This window comes from Chiloscyllium plagiosum, unplaced genomic scaffold, assembly GCF_037043375.1.
Source record: "Chiloscyllium plagiosum isolate Xiang-an unplaced genomic scaffold, Cpla_swu_hap1 HiC_scaffold_8, whole genome shotgun sequence".
Lineage (NCBI taxonomy): Eukaryota > Metazoa > Chordata > Chondrichthyes > Orectolobiformes > Hemiscylliidae > Chiloscyllium > Chiloscyllium plagiosum.
The window spans coordinates 80,501,599-80,520,258 of record NW_028270146.1 but is presented as its reverse complement, the minus strand read 5'-3'; the positions used below and the strand labels follow the sequence as shown (position 1 = coordinate 80,520,258).

General features: G+C 36.5%; 1 protein-coding gene across 3 annotated transcripts in view; it reads left to right on the top strand.

The window, feature by feature from the left end:
- The window catches only part of LOC122553753 (RNA-binding protein Nova-1), a 277,971-nt gene that overhangs the window by 171,876 nt on the left and 87,435 nt on the right, over nt 1-18,660 (top strand). Inside the window, exons 3-5 of one of the 3 annotated variants that reach the window (XM_043698035.2) lie at nt 704-870; nt 6,188-6,259; nt 7,120-7,188. In XM_043698035.2, coding sequence (XP_043553970.1) covers nt 704-870; nt 6,188-6,259; nt 7,120-7,188 — 308 coding nt within the window. The remainder of the gene's footprint in view (nt 1-703; nt 871-6,187; nt 6,260-7,119; nt 7,189-18,660) is intronic. The other 2 variants (XM_043698036.2, XM_087990031.1) reach the window with 2 other exon arrangements.

The window sequence follows — 18,660 nt, the reverse complement described above, 5'->3', positions numbered from 1 at the left end:
CTCAATGTTTATGACTCATTCAATATGTTTCTCTGTGTTTGACCAAGGTTCAAATATTATTTTGAAACCTTCCAGTATAGAACAGATGATTTGACCATGGCTGAGCATTTTCCAGGTGAACCACTTAGTCTCATAGCAGTCACCTGCTAATTTTCCAAACTATTTCCTTTTTTTTTGAAAAATAACAACTATATGGATGTCTTGTGGCAGAGTGGTAGCATGCCTATCTCTGGGCTGGAAGCTCTGAGCTCGAGTCCCTGCCAGAACATGTTTCTATGCAAGGAGCATTCCTAACCATTTCAGTGAGCTGATACTCAACCAAGGAATCTTCCCACCAATTCTGCACGATTCCACAAAGGGATTTCTAATTGTCAAAAATGATCAAACATGCTTTTATCTATGTCCTTTGTTTTCTGCCTTCTGGCCATCTTTCTACCCACATGACCAAATTCCCCTTAATTCACTTGGCATTATTTGTGCACAAAGCTCTTATCTGACACATAATGCTGCATACCTTTTGAAAATTTACTTAAATAAAACCAATTTTTTTTATCTGTTGTTTTATAAAAACTGTCAATAAAATCTTGTAGATATTTGTGTATATATTTTCAAACAACTGACAGTGAACTGATTGTCTTCATACACCTAGACAGCTTGTCTTTGTTTCTTTTTTCACTTTGATTTTTTTTGTGTTACATTTCAGGAACAACAGAGCGCGTCTGCCTGATCCAGGGAACAGTTGAAGCTCTGAATGCTGTTCACAGCTTCATTGCAGAGAAGATACGAGAAATGCCTCAGAATGTGGCAAAGACAGAACCAGTTAGCATCCTGCAGCCTCAGACCACCGTGAACCCGGATCGCATCAAACAAGTAAGCTATTAATAACATAAAATATATCTGCTATTTTGAAATAGAATTAGTAAGTGCATTTGGTGGTGGAGGAGGGGTATGGCAGCAAGTCCACTGTCATGTGGCTGGTAAAAGTATGGCAGGGATAACATTAAAAGCCAGTTCAAAGAGATTGCAAAATTAATGACGGTTATCGAGTAATGAAGGAGCCTTTTTGGCTTCACATGTTTTAAACTGGATGATCAATTAATGACTATAACTTGGCCAGCTCCCACCACCATTTCAAATCTGTGCTCATGACTTCCAGGCTGTTATTATTAATTTAGTTTTATGAAATTGAAAGAAAGCTAGGATATATTTCTGCCACGTGGTGAACTATTTTTGCCCACTTTTTGAGAATGGGAATTTTTAAACTAATTCTCAAGGTGTAAGAATTTTACTAACCAAGCATATTGTTAAAGAAAGATTGTCTGCAATACTTCTGTGTGAAGAAATATGGGAAAACACAAAACCTTTTTAGATGAAAGAGAAAATATTGTTCCATGTAGCTTAGATGTGCATGTCATCTGCTTGTCCAGGGATTAATGATCATGTAAATCACTATGTTTTCATGAAGCAATAAAGTTAGGTGTGCATTATTTACCTTAGCTTTGTTGTACAAGTTGTATTTACCATAAGTGTTCCTTCATTTTCCTGACCGTTCTGCAATTGGGACAAGATATTTTTCAAATTTGTGATTCCTGTTTAGTTCCTACATGGATTTTTGTTTGGTACCATAATATCATTCATTTTGTGGTCTTGAATATGAATGAAATCCTTTACAGCCTTCAACGTCACTGGTTTCTCTGTGAAATCAAGGTACATTTTCAAGTTACCAATTTCAAAAGGTTTTTCTGAAACAAAAGCTACGAATGAGAATTTTGAGATTAATTTGTAGATCAGCTTTTCTTTGTTAGTACATGATTTAAATAACATCAGAACAAGTATCACAATATATTGAAACTTTGAATGCATTCAGGTTCTAAATTAATTTCTTGGAGATAAATGTAAATTATAGCTCATAAACAGGAATGCTGATCAGGAAAGTTTCAGTATCAAATTATTTATTTCAAAACTTAGTTTTACGAAAAATCTGCTCACTGGATAATTAGTATTGGTCCCGCAGTACAAGAACATGAGATTGTGGCTACTGCTCTGCATATATGACATTTCCAGTCTCATTTTTGCCGTCATATAGAGCCAATTAACATCATCCATAAGAAAGGTTTATTCTTGGTTGCTCTCACTGGAGTAATAGCAGTCTAGAATCAAGTTGTGTGCCTGTTTAGCCAGAAAACAATCAGCGAAGTGAAACTGGCAATAAAACCTTGACCTAAGTGTTCATTACTGGGTCAGGATTGCAGAGTCGCAAAAGCTTTGTAGCACTGCCAACCTATGGAAGGTATCCCCATGATTATGGGTTGTGAGTTATAGATCAAAATTAGGTCTGCAGCCCTTGGAAGGGATGTGGACAGAGCCTCAGGGGATGCTGGGTGTGGAGTTCAGCAAAAAAATGGCTGACCTCAGCACACCAGTACTTTGACCCGGCTTCAACATAAACAATACAACAAAATTCAGTCCTCACCTCTCACCACATGCCCCATCAATGTCTACCCATTTCACGTCCTACTTCTTACCTACCCCTCAAACCCTGCATGGCAAGCTATTCCTTTCTGTCCACTCCATTGCTGTTGATATTCCCAATCCAGCTTCAAGGCATGCCTCCTCACCTACCATTCTTTGCTCTTACACCTCCCATGCCAACTCACTCAGTGTCCACCATAGACAGAACTCAGGACTCATTGTTAAAATTAAATAAAATAATATTACAAATGCCTACTAATCAATTCACTGTGTTAATAAACACATATGTCAACAAAAAATGCTACAGTTAACTTCATTCAGCTATGTAATTGCCTATTAAAAGTAAGCATTTAATTTATAGCCCTGCTCCAAAAACTTGTAAGTACTTAGAGCTGTCAATAAAATTGTGAATTGACAGGCACCCTAGGTTGTGAAATCAGATGTGCGACACAAATGCTGAAATGATAACTCTCAGACTTAGGTCAACAGATAGAGTGAAACAGTAAGTCCTGATTTGCTTTTACAATGCAGCCAGTTGTTTCAAATTTTAATGGCAAGGACATTTATATTGGTTGAGTTTGACAGCTGTGTCAAAAGCTCCCTTTTCCATTTCACTTGACAGACTGACAGCTTCCTTGACAGTTTGACAGTTACAATCAGCTTCGCAATTTCAAAGAGTTTATCAACTTTTCATGCACATTTATGTCTACTTTTAATAATCTCAAAGGACATTTGAATTTCAGAAAACTCAGCCTAATTACAATTTATCTCTTCTAAAGATGTCCTTGGACCTGTCCAGAAGAGTACCTCACCTCTGCAAAGAACACCAGCAGCTTTGGGCCTTTTTCTGATCGGTCTAAAGTGCACATTATAGTTTGGATATCCCACTTGTGAAAGTTGGATCTAACTGAAGGCAGCTCCACTTTAGCATATGCAGTTGCCTTTGTCAGCCTTGGAAGTGCAAATTGCAGTCAGCCGTAACTCCCTGCCCCCTTTATCTCCCTCACCGACAGGAAAATGGGTATGTCAAATATTTACTAATGGGAACACAGTGGATTAAGTAGGTGAGTTAACTCAGTTGTGAGTTAAGGGGTCACATTAACTCTTATCCAGGGGTTAGAATAGATGTTTAATCTTTTAACATTTCCTGGAAGCTACTAAGTGTAACTGATTTGGAAATGTCTGAATTCTCTGACGTTAATGGATTCTTGGGTTCTTGGTGGAGGAGACAATGTCAATTTCCTGGGCAATTCCCAGTGACTCACCTGAATTGGGGATTCCACATGGATCTGATGCGCAACTCCAATCTGTGTTGCTCTGGCCATTAGAGTACCTGTTTGGTTGCATAAAGGAGGAAACCAAGGAAATTTAAGTAAATATTTTCATGCAATGTAAATTCAACTAGATTTATCTGGGCCTTAGTGTCTGTGAACAGAGCATTGATGTTTCACCATTATTAAGCTGCCAAATTCACATGTTGGTGTCTTAGTGTCTTTACACATCAAGGTTGTAAGTAGATAATCCTAGTGTCCTAGTGGGGTGTGTGGTTTGCCAAGTTCTAGTAGTCAGAGAGCAACTGGAATAGCAGGGAAGAAAGTGCATACTCCAAGTGCAAAGCACTTCATTTCTCCCCAGATTCGTGTAGCAGCGCTTAAGAGATTTATTTTCCAATCTGGGAGAGTCTCAGACAAATAGGCAAACTATTTTTAAAAGAACTACAGTGAAAAGGGGGCAAGGCAAATGTTTAAAGGAATGTATTGTACTACAAAAGTTTGCACAAATTGTACCTTAAAACATATGCTACTACGCCAAAACATGGACAGCTTTTTTTTGAGAATGGTTTTCTCGCAGTCTAATCAGATAACTAAATGCTGTCTTTGCCCCATGCTGAATGGATAGCATACCAACACATTAAAGCTCCTTTTCACAGGGGCACAGGCATTGCCTGGCATCTCAATTCTCCTGGTATGATCAGAGCTGTGTCCAAAGGAATAATCACTCAGTCTGGTGGACTCCTGGTCACTGTTGTCATTTTGTTTTAGTTTCATGTAGAAGTTTTCTGTTTTAGTTGAATATTGATTTTTGTTTTGACTGTTAAACTTTATATCTGTGTGAAGTCTGCCTCTGTGAAATGAATGTTTTTATTCTTGTAAGAATTATTGTTTTCTTAATGCAAGGAAGATTTATTTCTTCCTTTGTTTTCCACTTTCTCTTATTCCAATTTAAATGGCACTACTCATTATAATCTTGTACATCTTATCTGTTCTATTTTCTTTCACTCTATACGTAAGTTATGCTGTAACGTCTTCACTGCCTGTTTAGGACAGGAGAGGGGTCAGAGGGTTCGTTGATCCACTTATGCTGTTTGTAGCTGTGTGTTTTTTTTTGCTACCTCTTTCTCCCTGCCTCCTGTAAAAACCGCCCCATCCAAAAAAACAGCTTGAACAAGTGAAAGATGGAATGCACAAAATGGCTCTTTGAGGTAGTTTTGTATTCTTTAAGTATTAATGGAACATTTTAATTCTCCATGTGAACTTTTCACAAACTCTGTAACATATTAGGAGCTTTACATTTTTGAAAGCAAAGCTACCTAACTCTTAAAATGTGCAAATATTACTTGTGCACATTTGCACAGATTTGCACTGAACATATTTTAAATTGTAAAAGGGACTCAGTTATTTTCTCATTCTAGAGGTCACCAAATAGGATTCTTTTGCAGACAGTCTTCCTTTAATCTTTTTGAATAACATTTCTTCAACACATGAAAAGTGGCAAACAAAAAATAATTTGAATGCTTATTTCTGACAAAATCAGATATACTGATGATGAAATTCTTCCAAGCTTAAAGTAACTTTTTAAAATATATCAAATAAATACAACATATATGTATATATAGTAAAATAATCGATGTTAAGTTTTAATTCTGAAAATGTCTTCTGGAATTCTGGTCAATTTGTAATTTAATTCCTGACTTCAACTAACTTTTAAAGACTAGTTTGAGGATTTGAATATCTTCATTTGGCATAGCGTACTGATTTTACAGTACAATCTGCTCACATGAAGCATTACTGTATTTAAATTTAATGTAAATCCTGTTTTCTTATGAAATCATGTTTATGGATTAATTTATATTGAACCAGTGTTAGACTCAATACCATGAGTCCTCTTACTGTAGTCCTAATTAACGTGAGTCTACATCTCCTTGAACTTTCAGCCTGGTATATATGACATTTACTTAACATATACATTGATAAGGCAATTTACTGCAATTATGATTCCAGTTCAAAGAGGTAGATTCAGAAAGTTAGAAATGTGTGCCGAGAAATGTTATTCAAATGTACAGAAATTAGTCAAAGTTATTCATGATGTTTGCTAATGTTCAAAAAGTTGTGCATTTGTTATGTTCTACATTTGCTACAGTGGGTAGCAATAATTGAAAATGTATGACCTATCAAAACTATTGAATCATCATAATGGCTTCATAATTTAAAATATATTGGCGAGAAACACAGTATTTCTCTAGACACCAGCTCTTCATCGTAAATCTCATCCATCCTTCATTGGCATGAGGTGGCTGTGGATAAATAATTATGGAAATAATACCTAAAATATTAGCCAAAGTAAGCTACCTTGGACTGTTTGGAATTTATTGCATGGGTTTGCTCAGTATAAGGCTTAAGGTTGGTGATTTCCTCCTGAATTGCTTTATTCCCAGACATTGCCATCTTCCCCAACTACCACCAAGTCCACTCCATCTGACCCCATGACCACCACCAGAGCCAATCAGGTACAGTATCATCTACCATCTACACCATACTTTCACAGGTATAGAGAACATTGTGCAGCCACGTTGGGAAGGAGGCCTTTCCTGGACTTGAATATTTTGTAACAGGTACACTTGTTAATAACTAGCTTTAGATTAGACAAGCGTGCTAATTCCGCAGCAAAAACAAATGATGCTGCTTGTTATAGAACATCCTACAATATTCTGGACTTTCATTTTGCTTTTAACTGATTAACTGTTTCTGGTAAGAATAGAAAATGTATATTTGCCTTGTGCCCTTTTGTTTCCAGCATTCTCTCCACTAACGATTTTGCTTTTGCCAGAAATAACCTATCTGCATACTCAGCTGAATGTAACAATGAAGATGACAATGTTAATCATCTACTAGATTAGTAATTATTATTATTGTGCATCGTGATGTAACTCTTGCACCCCAGCAAAACATTTTCTCAATGGCACAGTTCACAATATGTTAATGATGAATTCACCAAATGTTTGGTTTTGGAGTGAGGTAAGACCAGAAATATGTTTAATGGATAGCGTAATTTGTGCATGTCTATTTTGCTGTCTCTCTCTCTCTCTCTCTCTCTCCCATAAATAAATGAAATACTTAAAACTGGGAAACAGTGCAGTCTCATAATTTATAGAGCTGATAAGCTTTTATAGTAATGATTACAGTGAGTACTTTTGCAACCTTGGATTGGATCAGTTTGAAAACAGCAGGAGGTCTCTCACTAAAAGCTGTTGAGTAAAAAGTGAAATGACATTGGCTGACCAGTCCACTTGACAGATTTCACTTGGCAATGGGAAAATGCCTTCAATCATCATAATTTGAACCTTAATTCAAAGTCTTGGTTTCATAGATCATTGGATGTATTGGAGCACAAGAAATGGAAATTCACCGATGTACAGGAGGGGGATGTCTTGTTGAGGTAAACAAAAAGAGATCTTGAACAGAGAAAAACAGAGAGTTTTGCATTATTTCTGCTCAGATTGATTTTTTTTCTGTCATTGGGTTGTTATTGATGTTCTCCAAGGGCTCACCCCTCTCTATTTCGATATTCTGCATCGCTGCAACCCTTGAGATCTCTGCATTCCTTCAATTCTCCATCTTCATTTTAATATTGCACCGCTGTGCCTTTGGCTTCCAAGGCAGTAATATTTAAGAGTTTCCTCCCTACATTTCTCTACCTCTTTCTCTCCTCTGAGACATTCCTTAAAAGCATACTGTTTTGTCCAAATATTTAGTCATCCATCTTAGTATCACCTTGTGTATCCACTCTCAATTTTTGATCAATAGTGCTCCTGTGAAGCCCTTATTGAATGTTTTAATGTGTTAAAGACACCATATAACTGCAGATTATTGCCATAAAGACCAATTTAATGCATTACCTTAATGGCACAAGATATAAATGGTCTTTGGTTTTGCTCTCCTCACAAAAGCAACATTAATCCTATTATTACAGAACCATTTGCAACAAGAGTGCTCATGGAAAAAACTATCCAAGGACATATGAATGATCTATCTACAGGACACTGCGGCAACATTTTGCTTGTCAGATGACTTAATTTCTGAATGTGAAAGCTTTTCACAGAAATGACCATAACTTGGTTGTAAATATCCATTATCCAAAAAAATCAAAGAAAATTCTTGAAAAATGTTTACTCTTTATTAGACTTAATTTACTGTGCCATACAAAATATGCCAATGACATTTCTCTAACATGGCAATTGTCCAAGTACATCATTCTCTGTGCTACAATTTATGTTCTTGAATGAATGGAACTGAAAACCATGTTGCTACAATATAATATAAATTAATCCTTCTGCTTATCACAAGAGTAAAACACACTTTGTTTTGTACAACTGTAACACAATATTGCTAAGTTTCATCCTTAGTTTCAAATGCTAACAAGGTCAAGGATTGTTCTCTAAAATAACACATGGTTGAGCAATAGCTGTGCTGGATTGAGAGAGCTCACTCCGTAGCATCTGATAACAATACCATTTGATATCTGTGGCTTGAGTTAAAATGTTATATTGTACATAAAATAAGCAATAGAGGAATAAGAGTAAAAGTTGAGGAAACTTCATCCTACTGTTCAAAGTGCACATTCATTTTATATTTTGTGAAGAACTTATGTTCCCTATATAAATTAGCAGATGTATGATAGTACAAATCAGCTTCCAGTGCTGAAAAACTTAAATTTGCTGGTGTTCGCTAGACAACAAGATATTAAAAAGTATCTAGAAACTAATAATATTAATGATTCTTAAAATACTTTTAAAAAATTAACAGCAATTGTGTTTGCCTAGATCATATGTCAAAATGCATTATAATCACGGGCTTTGGGAGATGATGGTATTGAAAATAAACAAGGGATTTTAGTAGCATGCAGCTCTTTTTACTCTTTTTACCTATGGACTGTTTATCTTCATTAAGGAGCTAATGGGAAGGCACTTGTGTTTTCCCTTCTCTGATCTTGGTACTATGAGAAGTGGGCTCCCTGATGTCATTTTGAGAGGCATTTAATTTACCTCTTCGAGTTATTATGTCCCATCATCAGTGAAATTAATGCATGCCACTCCGTAAACATAAAGCACCTATGTTCTGCATTTTACAAGGTGCTTTGTCAAGTGTTTTTTAACAGCAACACTGCTTATCTAGTGTATTCTTCTTGAGTTTGTATAGATCTATGTGGAATTGTTTATCACTAGCTGCTCTGAATGATTAAGTGCTTTATTCAGTTTCTAAAAGTGAAGATAAGGTAAGGGAAAAGGCAGGTCATGAATTCTGTAGAAGAAGCTTTAACATAGTATCTGGAAACTGCTAATTATAATGAATGCAGAATGTTCCCATTCAATTTGTCTTCTTTCCCAAAAGGTAGACTTTTCATTATTTTTAGGCCACAATCACTTCAGTCAATGCAGTGACCAATGAGCAGTCCTGACTCTCCTACATTTGGATTATAATGTAAGAATCCAATACATTTCTTTGGGACACCTCCAATGGTTCACCAAAATTGTACAGTGGATAGTTGAGCCAAATAAATGAATTCCAGATTCAGTACTGATTCCTCTCGAAATAAATGGTTTCATCCAGTGATAGGGAGACAAAAGATAGGAGGAAAGTGAGGACGGCAGAAGCTGGAGATCAGAGTCGAGAGTGTGGTGCTGGAAAAGCACAGCAGGTCAGGCAGCATCCGAGCAGCAGGAGAATTGATGTTTTGGGCATAAGTTTTTTATCATTCCTGATGAAAGGCTTATGCCCGAATCATCGATTCTCCTGCTTCTCAGATGCTGCCTGACCTGCTGTTCTTTTCCAACACCACAGTCTTGATTAGAGAGAGAAAAACACACATGACTCAGATGCATGATGTCGACCTTTGCAATCAACATGTGTGTGGATATCAGATAAGACAGGGTCAGGTTCAGCTAATCAAACAGCATGACGAAACCCATCAATAAGATTGTTATGAATGATAATATTTTTGGTAAATACTAGACTGGGACTTGTGCATGTGACATAGCTCTCCTTTAGTGTCAGCATTGCTGTGAAAAGAGGGAAAACGTTATAATTCTAGCCATTTTTCAGAGTGAAATGAGAAAAATATTATATGGGTTGATCATGCATTTGTTTGCATTATTTCTATCATTTCATAAAACAATTTACTTTTGAAACAAAGGTCTCTTGTGGAGTGAAGATAATCTTGAGATGGCACTAGCCACTGTAGATTTCAATGTGACTTTTGAATGTAGAATATAGATTTGTGTATTACAGTGCAAAATATAACTCAAGAGAGTTTACATTAAAGCATCTTTAACCAGAGTGGTGGTTTATTTGGAAGAATGACAATCAAGCTCGATAAACTTCTAATAATGGAAATTCTTTCCATAATTTATAATGGATTGGACATAGGACCATTACAGACTTTTTTTCCCTGAAACGTTGATCACCATCATGAACATCCCAGCCTTTAAAGCTGAATTGCTGTCGTCATTGTGACACCTTAGTGGTGTAAGCAGACTGTGTCTGCTTTAAGTTCATTATTCTGCGATAAATAATATGCCTGACATTTGTTTGTAAGAGTAACAGTGATTAACATTCACATCAGTGTGTTGATAATCCATTTGCAGTGCAGCAGTAAATTGGAAAAGGTTGGAGAGAGGTAATCTCTGACCTGTCGACATACTTTATAGGTAAGTAGCGTTGTGAGATTAGCCGACATGAGCAATTTATCACTATTGTGTGCTGACCAAGATTAGGTTTATCTGAAGAAAGACTGAGACTGGAAGCATAATGTGCACAATCTTAGAGTTAATAAGACTCAAAATAGGGCTTGCTTGTTTCCTAGGAAATAAATTGATTTTTGTTTTTTCCATTATTACTTTAAGGTCATTGCAGAGAGAAAACAATTTTTGGTCTTGAATTTAAAAAAAGGCTTGACAGCATGCAAGTCTGCATTATTGGACGTTTGTTTCTTGGAGTGACTTAGACACAATCAAATGCTGATCAGTTTTAGTTCACTGGACAATGGACGCACACCTAGACAGTTGCATTTCTTCCAAACCTTCTTGTTTTGTTGACAAAGTTATTAACTCCTAATGGAATTGATGTCTAAATAAATGCTGTGCAATTGTGTAAAGTTTCAATGCTGAATTTGTTTAAAAGAATAGTTTGAACTATATTGATCCTTCCTTTTAAGTGGGACTTATCTAATGAAAGCTTAAAATGTCCAAAGGAACTTGTACTCTTTATAATAGTGCATGTATGTCATAGCAGCCCTTGAATGGACAAAAGAAAGGGGAAATTATGGTGTAAGTGACTTCCACTGTTGACCATTTCATTTTTTTCTGTGATTTTTATGCAGCTGTATCATTACCATTGCCAAAATAAGTTGGAAGATAAATGTATCATAGCTCCAGCCCCCATTAAAAAAAATCAAGAACTGCCTTGATTTTCCTGTACTTAGCTAGTTTCATGCAGTTAGCCACATAAAATTAATTGGCTAAGTAACTTGGCAGCAGCCTGATTTATTGTTCCAAGATTGGGTTTAAAATCGCAGTGTTAAAAATACTGTAGCTTCAACGATAAAATGACTAAGATCCTTGAACATTTATTTCCTGCAGCTGGATTTTTCAATATTAATATCCCTCCATCATTAATGTGGAGTCCATTTCAATTATGAACACTTTTGCAGAAAATCCAAAAACACAGTAATTATTATGTTTTCTAATCTAATTCTCTTATTAATTGGTTTTGCTTCAATTCGCATTTTGCATCACGTCATGTTTGATATTGCACAGTTTTACAAACCCAGCTGATGATAATACCAGACAAGTCAGATCCTAGTGATAAATCTAGCTTGATCATATGGTTTTATTTTGCAGTTTAGTTACTGTGGTGATCACTCATTGAACACTCATTGAGGCTTCCTGTGTACTTTCCAATGTACATTTATTGGACAAAAGAGAAAACAACAAAGTGACATACGTGAAGAAAAAATTATTTTTTTGTCAATTTGAAAAGATCATAAACAGCAAAAAAACATTTGAATGCTTTTTGCCATTAATATCCTTTATACATACACAATCCCAATAAAGTATCACTTCTAGATTAACACTTTAATTTCTGACTTAAATGATGAGGACTACAAGCATTTCCTTTTGGATTTTCTGCACCAGGTATGATTCTCTGTCATTGTCCCTCCCTGAGATATATAGACAATGGAATGTAAATCACTGATTTTCCCTAATTGAACATTCAGAAAGTCCTTGTCCACTTTAACTACAAAAGTATTAAGACCTTTTCCGAGCTCTGAAATCTTGGACTAACACAAACTAAATTGCCCTTTTACTGTTATGAAACCTCATCTCAGCTGAAACCTGATTGTGGCCCTTGGACTGTCTTTCTTCAGCTTTGTCAACATTTAATCAATTAACTCTCCAAGTACTTTATCTATGTGTTTAGCTTAAGTCACATGATTTTTTTAAAAATCATGTTTTAACCCACTGTTCAAAATGACCTTCTGACTTTTACCATAAGAACAAGTCACCTTCATTAAAGTCAAAACTAAAATATTTCTTCTAGCTTTGAACCCAAGTTTCCAAATAATAATAATTATAATTCGTTAGTACAAAACTTGTCAATTGTTAAATTTAAAATTTAAACAATACTTGGAAGTTAACTGTCATTTATCAATAATTGGTGGATTCTCTGTGACAATACCTCCATCAGTCAGAGACTACTTGTCAACCATTCAGCACTTACTTCTCATGCATTATAAATGTTCATCTTTTCCTTGAATTGTCAATTTGAATTGTCCTGATGAATGCAAAATGCAATGCTTCAACAAAATATGTCCTTTTGTAACAAGATTTAAATCATACCAATATATTAAAAACTTCTATCATAGCAGTGATTAGTGATGACCTACAATATAAGTCAGTCAGCATTGTCACATTAAATATGAAATTGAAATCTTGAGTAGAACAGATTTGTTATATTCTTTTTTATATTCAAACTAAAATCAAATAAACAGCTCTTAATCCATATTTTAGAAAGTACTTTGTTAACCATGTGAACGCTTTCCCACAATTCCCTTCTCCTTAAATCCAAATTCTACTATGCCTTGGATTCTGTACATTGTTCAGTTGTTTTAGGAACCCAATAGCTCTTACCCAGGAGGCATGAATTAGAGCCCAAATCTCAATAGGCCGCCACGTTTTGCCTTCTTCAAAAATCAGCAATGTGTAAAAGGGAAAAGGAACTTTCATTTCTACATTGTCTAACCACCTAGAGAGTTAACTGATTAAATGTGACAAAGCTGAAGAACGACAGTTCAGGGGCCACAGTCAAGTTTCAGTTGAGATGAGATTTCATAACAGCAAAAGGGCAGTTGAGTTTGTGGTAGTCCAAGATTTCAGAGCTGGAGAAAGGTCTTAATACTTTTGTGTTAAGTAGACAGGGATAGGGACTTTCTGAAAGTTCAGTTAGAAAAACTTAGTGATTTAGATTCCATTTGTCTGTATGTCTCAGGAAGAGATAATGGCAGAGAATCATATCTAGTGCAGAAATTCCAAAAGGAAATGCTTGCAGTCCTCATTGTTTAAGTCAGAAATTAATCTCGTAGTGATACTTTATTGGATTGTGTCTGTGGAAAGGATATTGTTCGTAGAAGTGTTTGAATTTTTCTTTTTGCTATTTAAGATCTTTGTAAATTAACAAAAATTTAAAACTTTTTTTTACATATGTCACTTTGTTGTTTTCACTTTTGTCTAATAAACATCTATTAAAAAGTACACAGACAGCCTCATGCAAATTGTGTTCGTTGAGTGACTATCCCTGGTAATACATTTTTTTGAATTTACAGAAGCTAATCTCAATCTCTGTCAGAATTTACAGAAGAAATTTCAATCTCTGTCATATTATTAATCGTCATGTATTAATTACAGTTTTCTATGGGAAAGTTAAGAAATTTCAATAGCAAGTCAGAAGAAAGCATTAGCTTCACCTCTATGGCCTGTTTATTTTTGAGAAATGAGCATTGATGCAGAGTATTTGTTGACTAGGATTAAGAATTATAAACAGAACACTCTGCGCATACTGAGCAAGTCAGGCAATACTGGTGGACAGAGAATCAAACTTAACAATTCAGGTTGATGAACTTCCATCAGAACTGGGAAATATGAGCAAAGGAGGATGGGCTAGGGTAAGAGAGGTCAATACATACGGTGGTAATCATTGGAGCCTGTGTTTGGGAGGAGTCCCTGTTACTAATCAGATCTCATCAACGTACCTGAAAGAGACAAAATCTGAGGATTCGCCCTCTCTTCAAAATTCTATCTCTCTCATGCTGGTTCCCTCCCACATTTGAAGAAAATTTAGGAGAGGGACAACCTGTGATTGGAGGAGCATCTGGGAAGGTAAGTGGCTGCAGAGGATAAGTCTTTGAGATTGGTGTTGACGCAGGACCCTGATAGGCAGGCCAAGGCATTGCCTCTGGGAGCTGTGTCAGTCATGGACATGGGTTGGGGCATTGACTGGCCTAGGCTTTGACAAGGAACCTGACCTTAGAGTTTCAGGGAACCAAGTCCAGGAATTTCTGTTAGTTGGGTTTAGAGGATGCTGCCTGTTGCATGGTTTGACATAGAGGAGCAAAGGAGGCTGTCATACATGGAGGTGTGGAAAAGAGGAGGCTGCAAGGGGAGAGAAGGGGAAGCTGAAAGGAGAGAAGGGCATGTGAGAGGACATTGCATGGTTCAAAGTTGAACTCTCTTAATTCTACTTCTGTCTGAGTCAAAACAGCACTTTTGAATACAAATGCAGTAAATATTGTTACTACATCACCACATCCTTTAATAAGTATGTTAGGAAAAATGACTAGGTTCTTCCTGAAAATCATTAAGTGGTCCTTGAGAAAATATCAAAGCCCTCTTAAAAAATATATTTTGACACAGGGCCAGGTTTAGAAAATTTGGGCTGTATATACAATATAAATAACAAGTTGCGTGCAATTATCTGCCAAAATCATGATTGTAAATTGCATCATACTGAAACCTGTGCCTTCAATTGATAAACTGAGAAATAGGGTGCAAAGCAAAGGAGTTTTGCTGAGCCTATACAAAATGGCACAATCCCACTATGACTATAATTTCTAACTCTGGGCACCAGAAGGATGTGAAGACCTTGTAGAGGTTTCAGAAGAAATTTACAAGGTCATCTCCAAGGATGAGGGATTACAGAGAAGCAGACGTTGTTTAAGTACTCGATGTAGGCATGGATTTGATGGAGATTTACAAAATTACAAAGGGTTCAAAAAAGAATAATTAGAAACTGTTTCCAATGGCTGAAGGGTTGATCCAGGTCAGATGACCCAGATTTAACTCTGTACATTCATTAGCAAAGCAGCCATAGATGACAAGAAGAAAAACTTATGCTCAAAGTGATTTAAGTATGGAATTCATTCCCTCCCCAAGATTGTGGGGAATATGGATTAAATTGTTATTCAAGTATTAATCCAATTTCATTTTGGAGGAGAAAAAAGTGAAAGAACACCTTTTGGGAAGTGGTAGTACGTGGAACTGGTAGGACTAGCTGGATTTCTCTTGAAATGAACTGGCAGAGACTTGATGAGCTGACTGACTATGCTATAGAACCCACAGCACAAAAGTGCTTGACAGAAGCTGCCGAGGGGTTAAAAGCAGGAATAGGATGAGGGTGCATAAACAGAACAAGACTTGGGTTGGATAAGCACATAAGATAAGCAGAGAAAGAGTGGAAGACAGGAGAGATTGAACGACAGAAGAGTTTGTACTGTAGGGGCTAAAGGAATGCGGTGAGGGAAGAAACAAAAGATTTGCTTGGAGCAGGTATGGTCTGAAAGATGCTATATGAAATCAAAAGAGAAAAACTGAAACATAAGAAATAAGGGCATTTAGCACATTGTGTCTGTTCCACTGTTTAATGTCATCATGGTTATCTTCTACCTCAAAACCATTCTCCAACACAATCTTTCTATTCCATGATGTTTTCAATATATAGAAAACTGTCAATCTCAGTCTTGAAAATACTCAATGATGGAACCTGCACAAACCTTGAGTCTCAGATTCCCAAAGAATGACCACTCACCTTCTATGTGAAAAAGTACCCTCATCATTTCAGTCCTGAATGGCCAGGCCCTTATTCAGAGACTGTGTCTCCTGTTTGACCCTGTCGAACTCAGTGCACATGCATACCCTTATATGTTTGAATAAACTCATCTCTCATTCTTCTAAATTAAAGAGAATGTCAGTGCAGTGCATTTAATTTTTCTTCATCAGTCCTTTCCTCTCAGGAATTAGTTTTGCGAACCTTTTTTGCACTCCCTGTATGGCATATATCTTTCCTTAGGTACAGAGTCCAAAATTGCACAGGATACTTTTAAGTATACCTTCACCAAGACTTTAGATAAATATATTAAAACATATTTGATCTTGTGCTCAAATTATTTTGTAATAAAACCCAGCATTCTTATTTGCCTTCCTAAAACTGCATGGTAACTTACAGGGACTCATGAACAAGGACACAGAAATCCCTTCAAAATTCAACACTTCTCAGCTTTTTACCTCTTACGATATATGTCCGTTTTCATTCCAATTTATTTGCCATGTTTTTTTTGCTAACACAATTAGCCTGTTCAAACTCTGCTGGAGTCTCCCCGTCATCCTCCCAACTCCTAGTCTGATTCCCATCTAGCTTTATGTCATCTGCAAACTTGGAAATGTTACATTTAGTCATCACATCCAAATAATGTGAAAAGATTGTGAATAGTTAGGATCCAAGCAATATTTATTTTGGTTCCACATGTTACAGTTTACCAACCAGAAAAAATGACCCAGATATATTCTAGTTCCTCTTTCTGCCCATTAATCAGTTCCTATTTATCCCATATATTTTCCAAATCCTATGTGCTCTAATTTTGTTTGTTAACCCTTCAATTAAGACTATCAAAAGCCTTGTGAAAATCTAATAGTACCTCATCCACTAGTTCTCCCATATCTAGCTGACAATTCATCTGTTTCATTGCAACTACTGCAGGCATTCAGATATAGAGTCTTTAATTAATATTTTAACTATTTTTGTGAACTCGGACTCTATTTGCTGGATCAATCAAAAGTTTGCAATCAGTGTTCAGTTATAATTAGCATTACCTTAATTGTAACCCCAGCCCCAGTACAGTTCAGGTGAAGTCAACCCCAAATAATTTCCCCAGTGCTGGTGCCAGTGGCTTACAAATTAGAACCTACTTCTCCCATATTAATCCTGGAGCCACATATTAGTCTCTCTAGTCATCTTTGCTAATTTGGACATGGCTCAGGTTTTGAAGTTACTATATTTAACTTAGTGCTTAGCTCATTATACTGCCTAAGGAAAACTTTTTTTTTAATAGCTTCACCTATGTCAATGGTACTTAAGCAGATAGTCCAGATCCTGATACTGGGCAAGCAAAGCAGCCATCAGGATATTAGCTCTTATGCAGAGAAAGAGTCTATTCCCAGACTACGATATGCCCCACTACCCTGACATTCCACTTGAATGGCGTAGTATACAGTTAATCACAGCTAGTCAGTTCATCCACACTGTAACCCTCTATGTCAGCCATATAATCTTCAAGAACATGTTATATTAGACAATTGCAGGGGCTAAGACTCCTCCACTCCCACCTTCTCAATTCCGTTACTTGCGTTATTTGCAGTCACACCGCCTGTCCAAATTAGATGACCTTAACCTAAGAGATGCGACTATCTTCTGGAACAAAGTATATGTGAAACTTTTCAGGGAGGCAGTGCATAGATAGAAAGCCACTAGCTTAGGAATATAGAGCCCCAGGCTAATGTTCTAACAGCATGAGTTCAAATTTCACCATTGACAGATCTGAATTCACACGAGGGCTCTCGGGGTAGAGTACTCTTATCTCTAGCTCTGAGCCATGGAGATCCAGTATTAAGTGTGTCATAGCATGATCTGAATAAGGTTGATGAAAAATGTCAACAGGTAACTTTTCCCCTCTCCAATGTGTTGCAACATCTGCTGCTCATCCTCAGTTCATAATTGGAGTCTAACATCCTTATAAAAACTGAAAGAACTGGGGATGTTGGAAATCAGAAACAAAAATAGAAATTGCTAGAAAAGCTAAGCAGATCTGGCAGCATCTGTGGATAGAAATCAGAGTTAGTGTTTCAAGTCCAATGACCTTTCCTCAGAACAGAGGAGTATCCTTTATGCTGCAGCTACTTGCCATAGATATGGTTGCTATGGCACCAGGAGCTCCCCCATACTGCAGCCATGACACATCATCTATCCTGCCAACTTCATTCTATTAATTCCATTTTTATAAAATTAATTTCTAGTTCCCCTCCTCACCAAAGTGCTTGATTTACATTCTGTGTACTCAAGCAGTACTGAGAAACCCTTGCATATGTAATCTTTGAAAAATAACAAATCAGTTCTGCGAAAGCAGAGAAATCTGCTTAATCTGGTTTAATAAGTAATTAGAGCTGCTCTTAAAATGCTTGTATATCCTTGTTTAAGCCCAGAAGAAAGTTAACTCATTTCTTTCATGCAATAACTTACTTTTTTTTTTAAATGTAATTTTTAAATAATTGCTAAATGTGAACAAAAATGAGATTTCAGAGAGAGATTAACCATTAGGATTCCTTCACTCACCCAACACCCGGTTTCACACTTTATGCATACAAAGAAATGAAATAAACTAAGGGAACAGGTTTTACAGTCTGTAATTGTTAAACTCAATGTTGCATAAGGAACACTGTAAAATGCCTGTTCAGAAGTTAAGGTGTTGCTCTTCAAGCTTACTGTGAACTTCACAAGCCCATCTCTTTCTTGTAAAGATTAGAGTGGT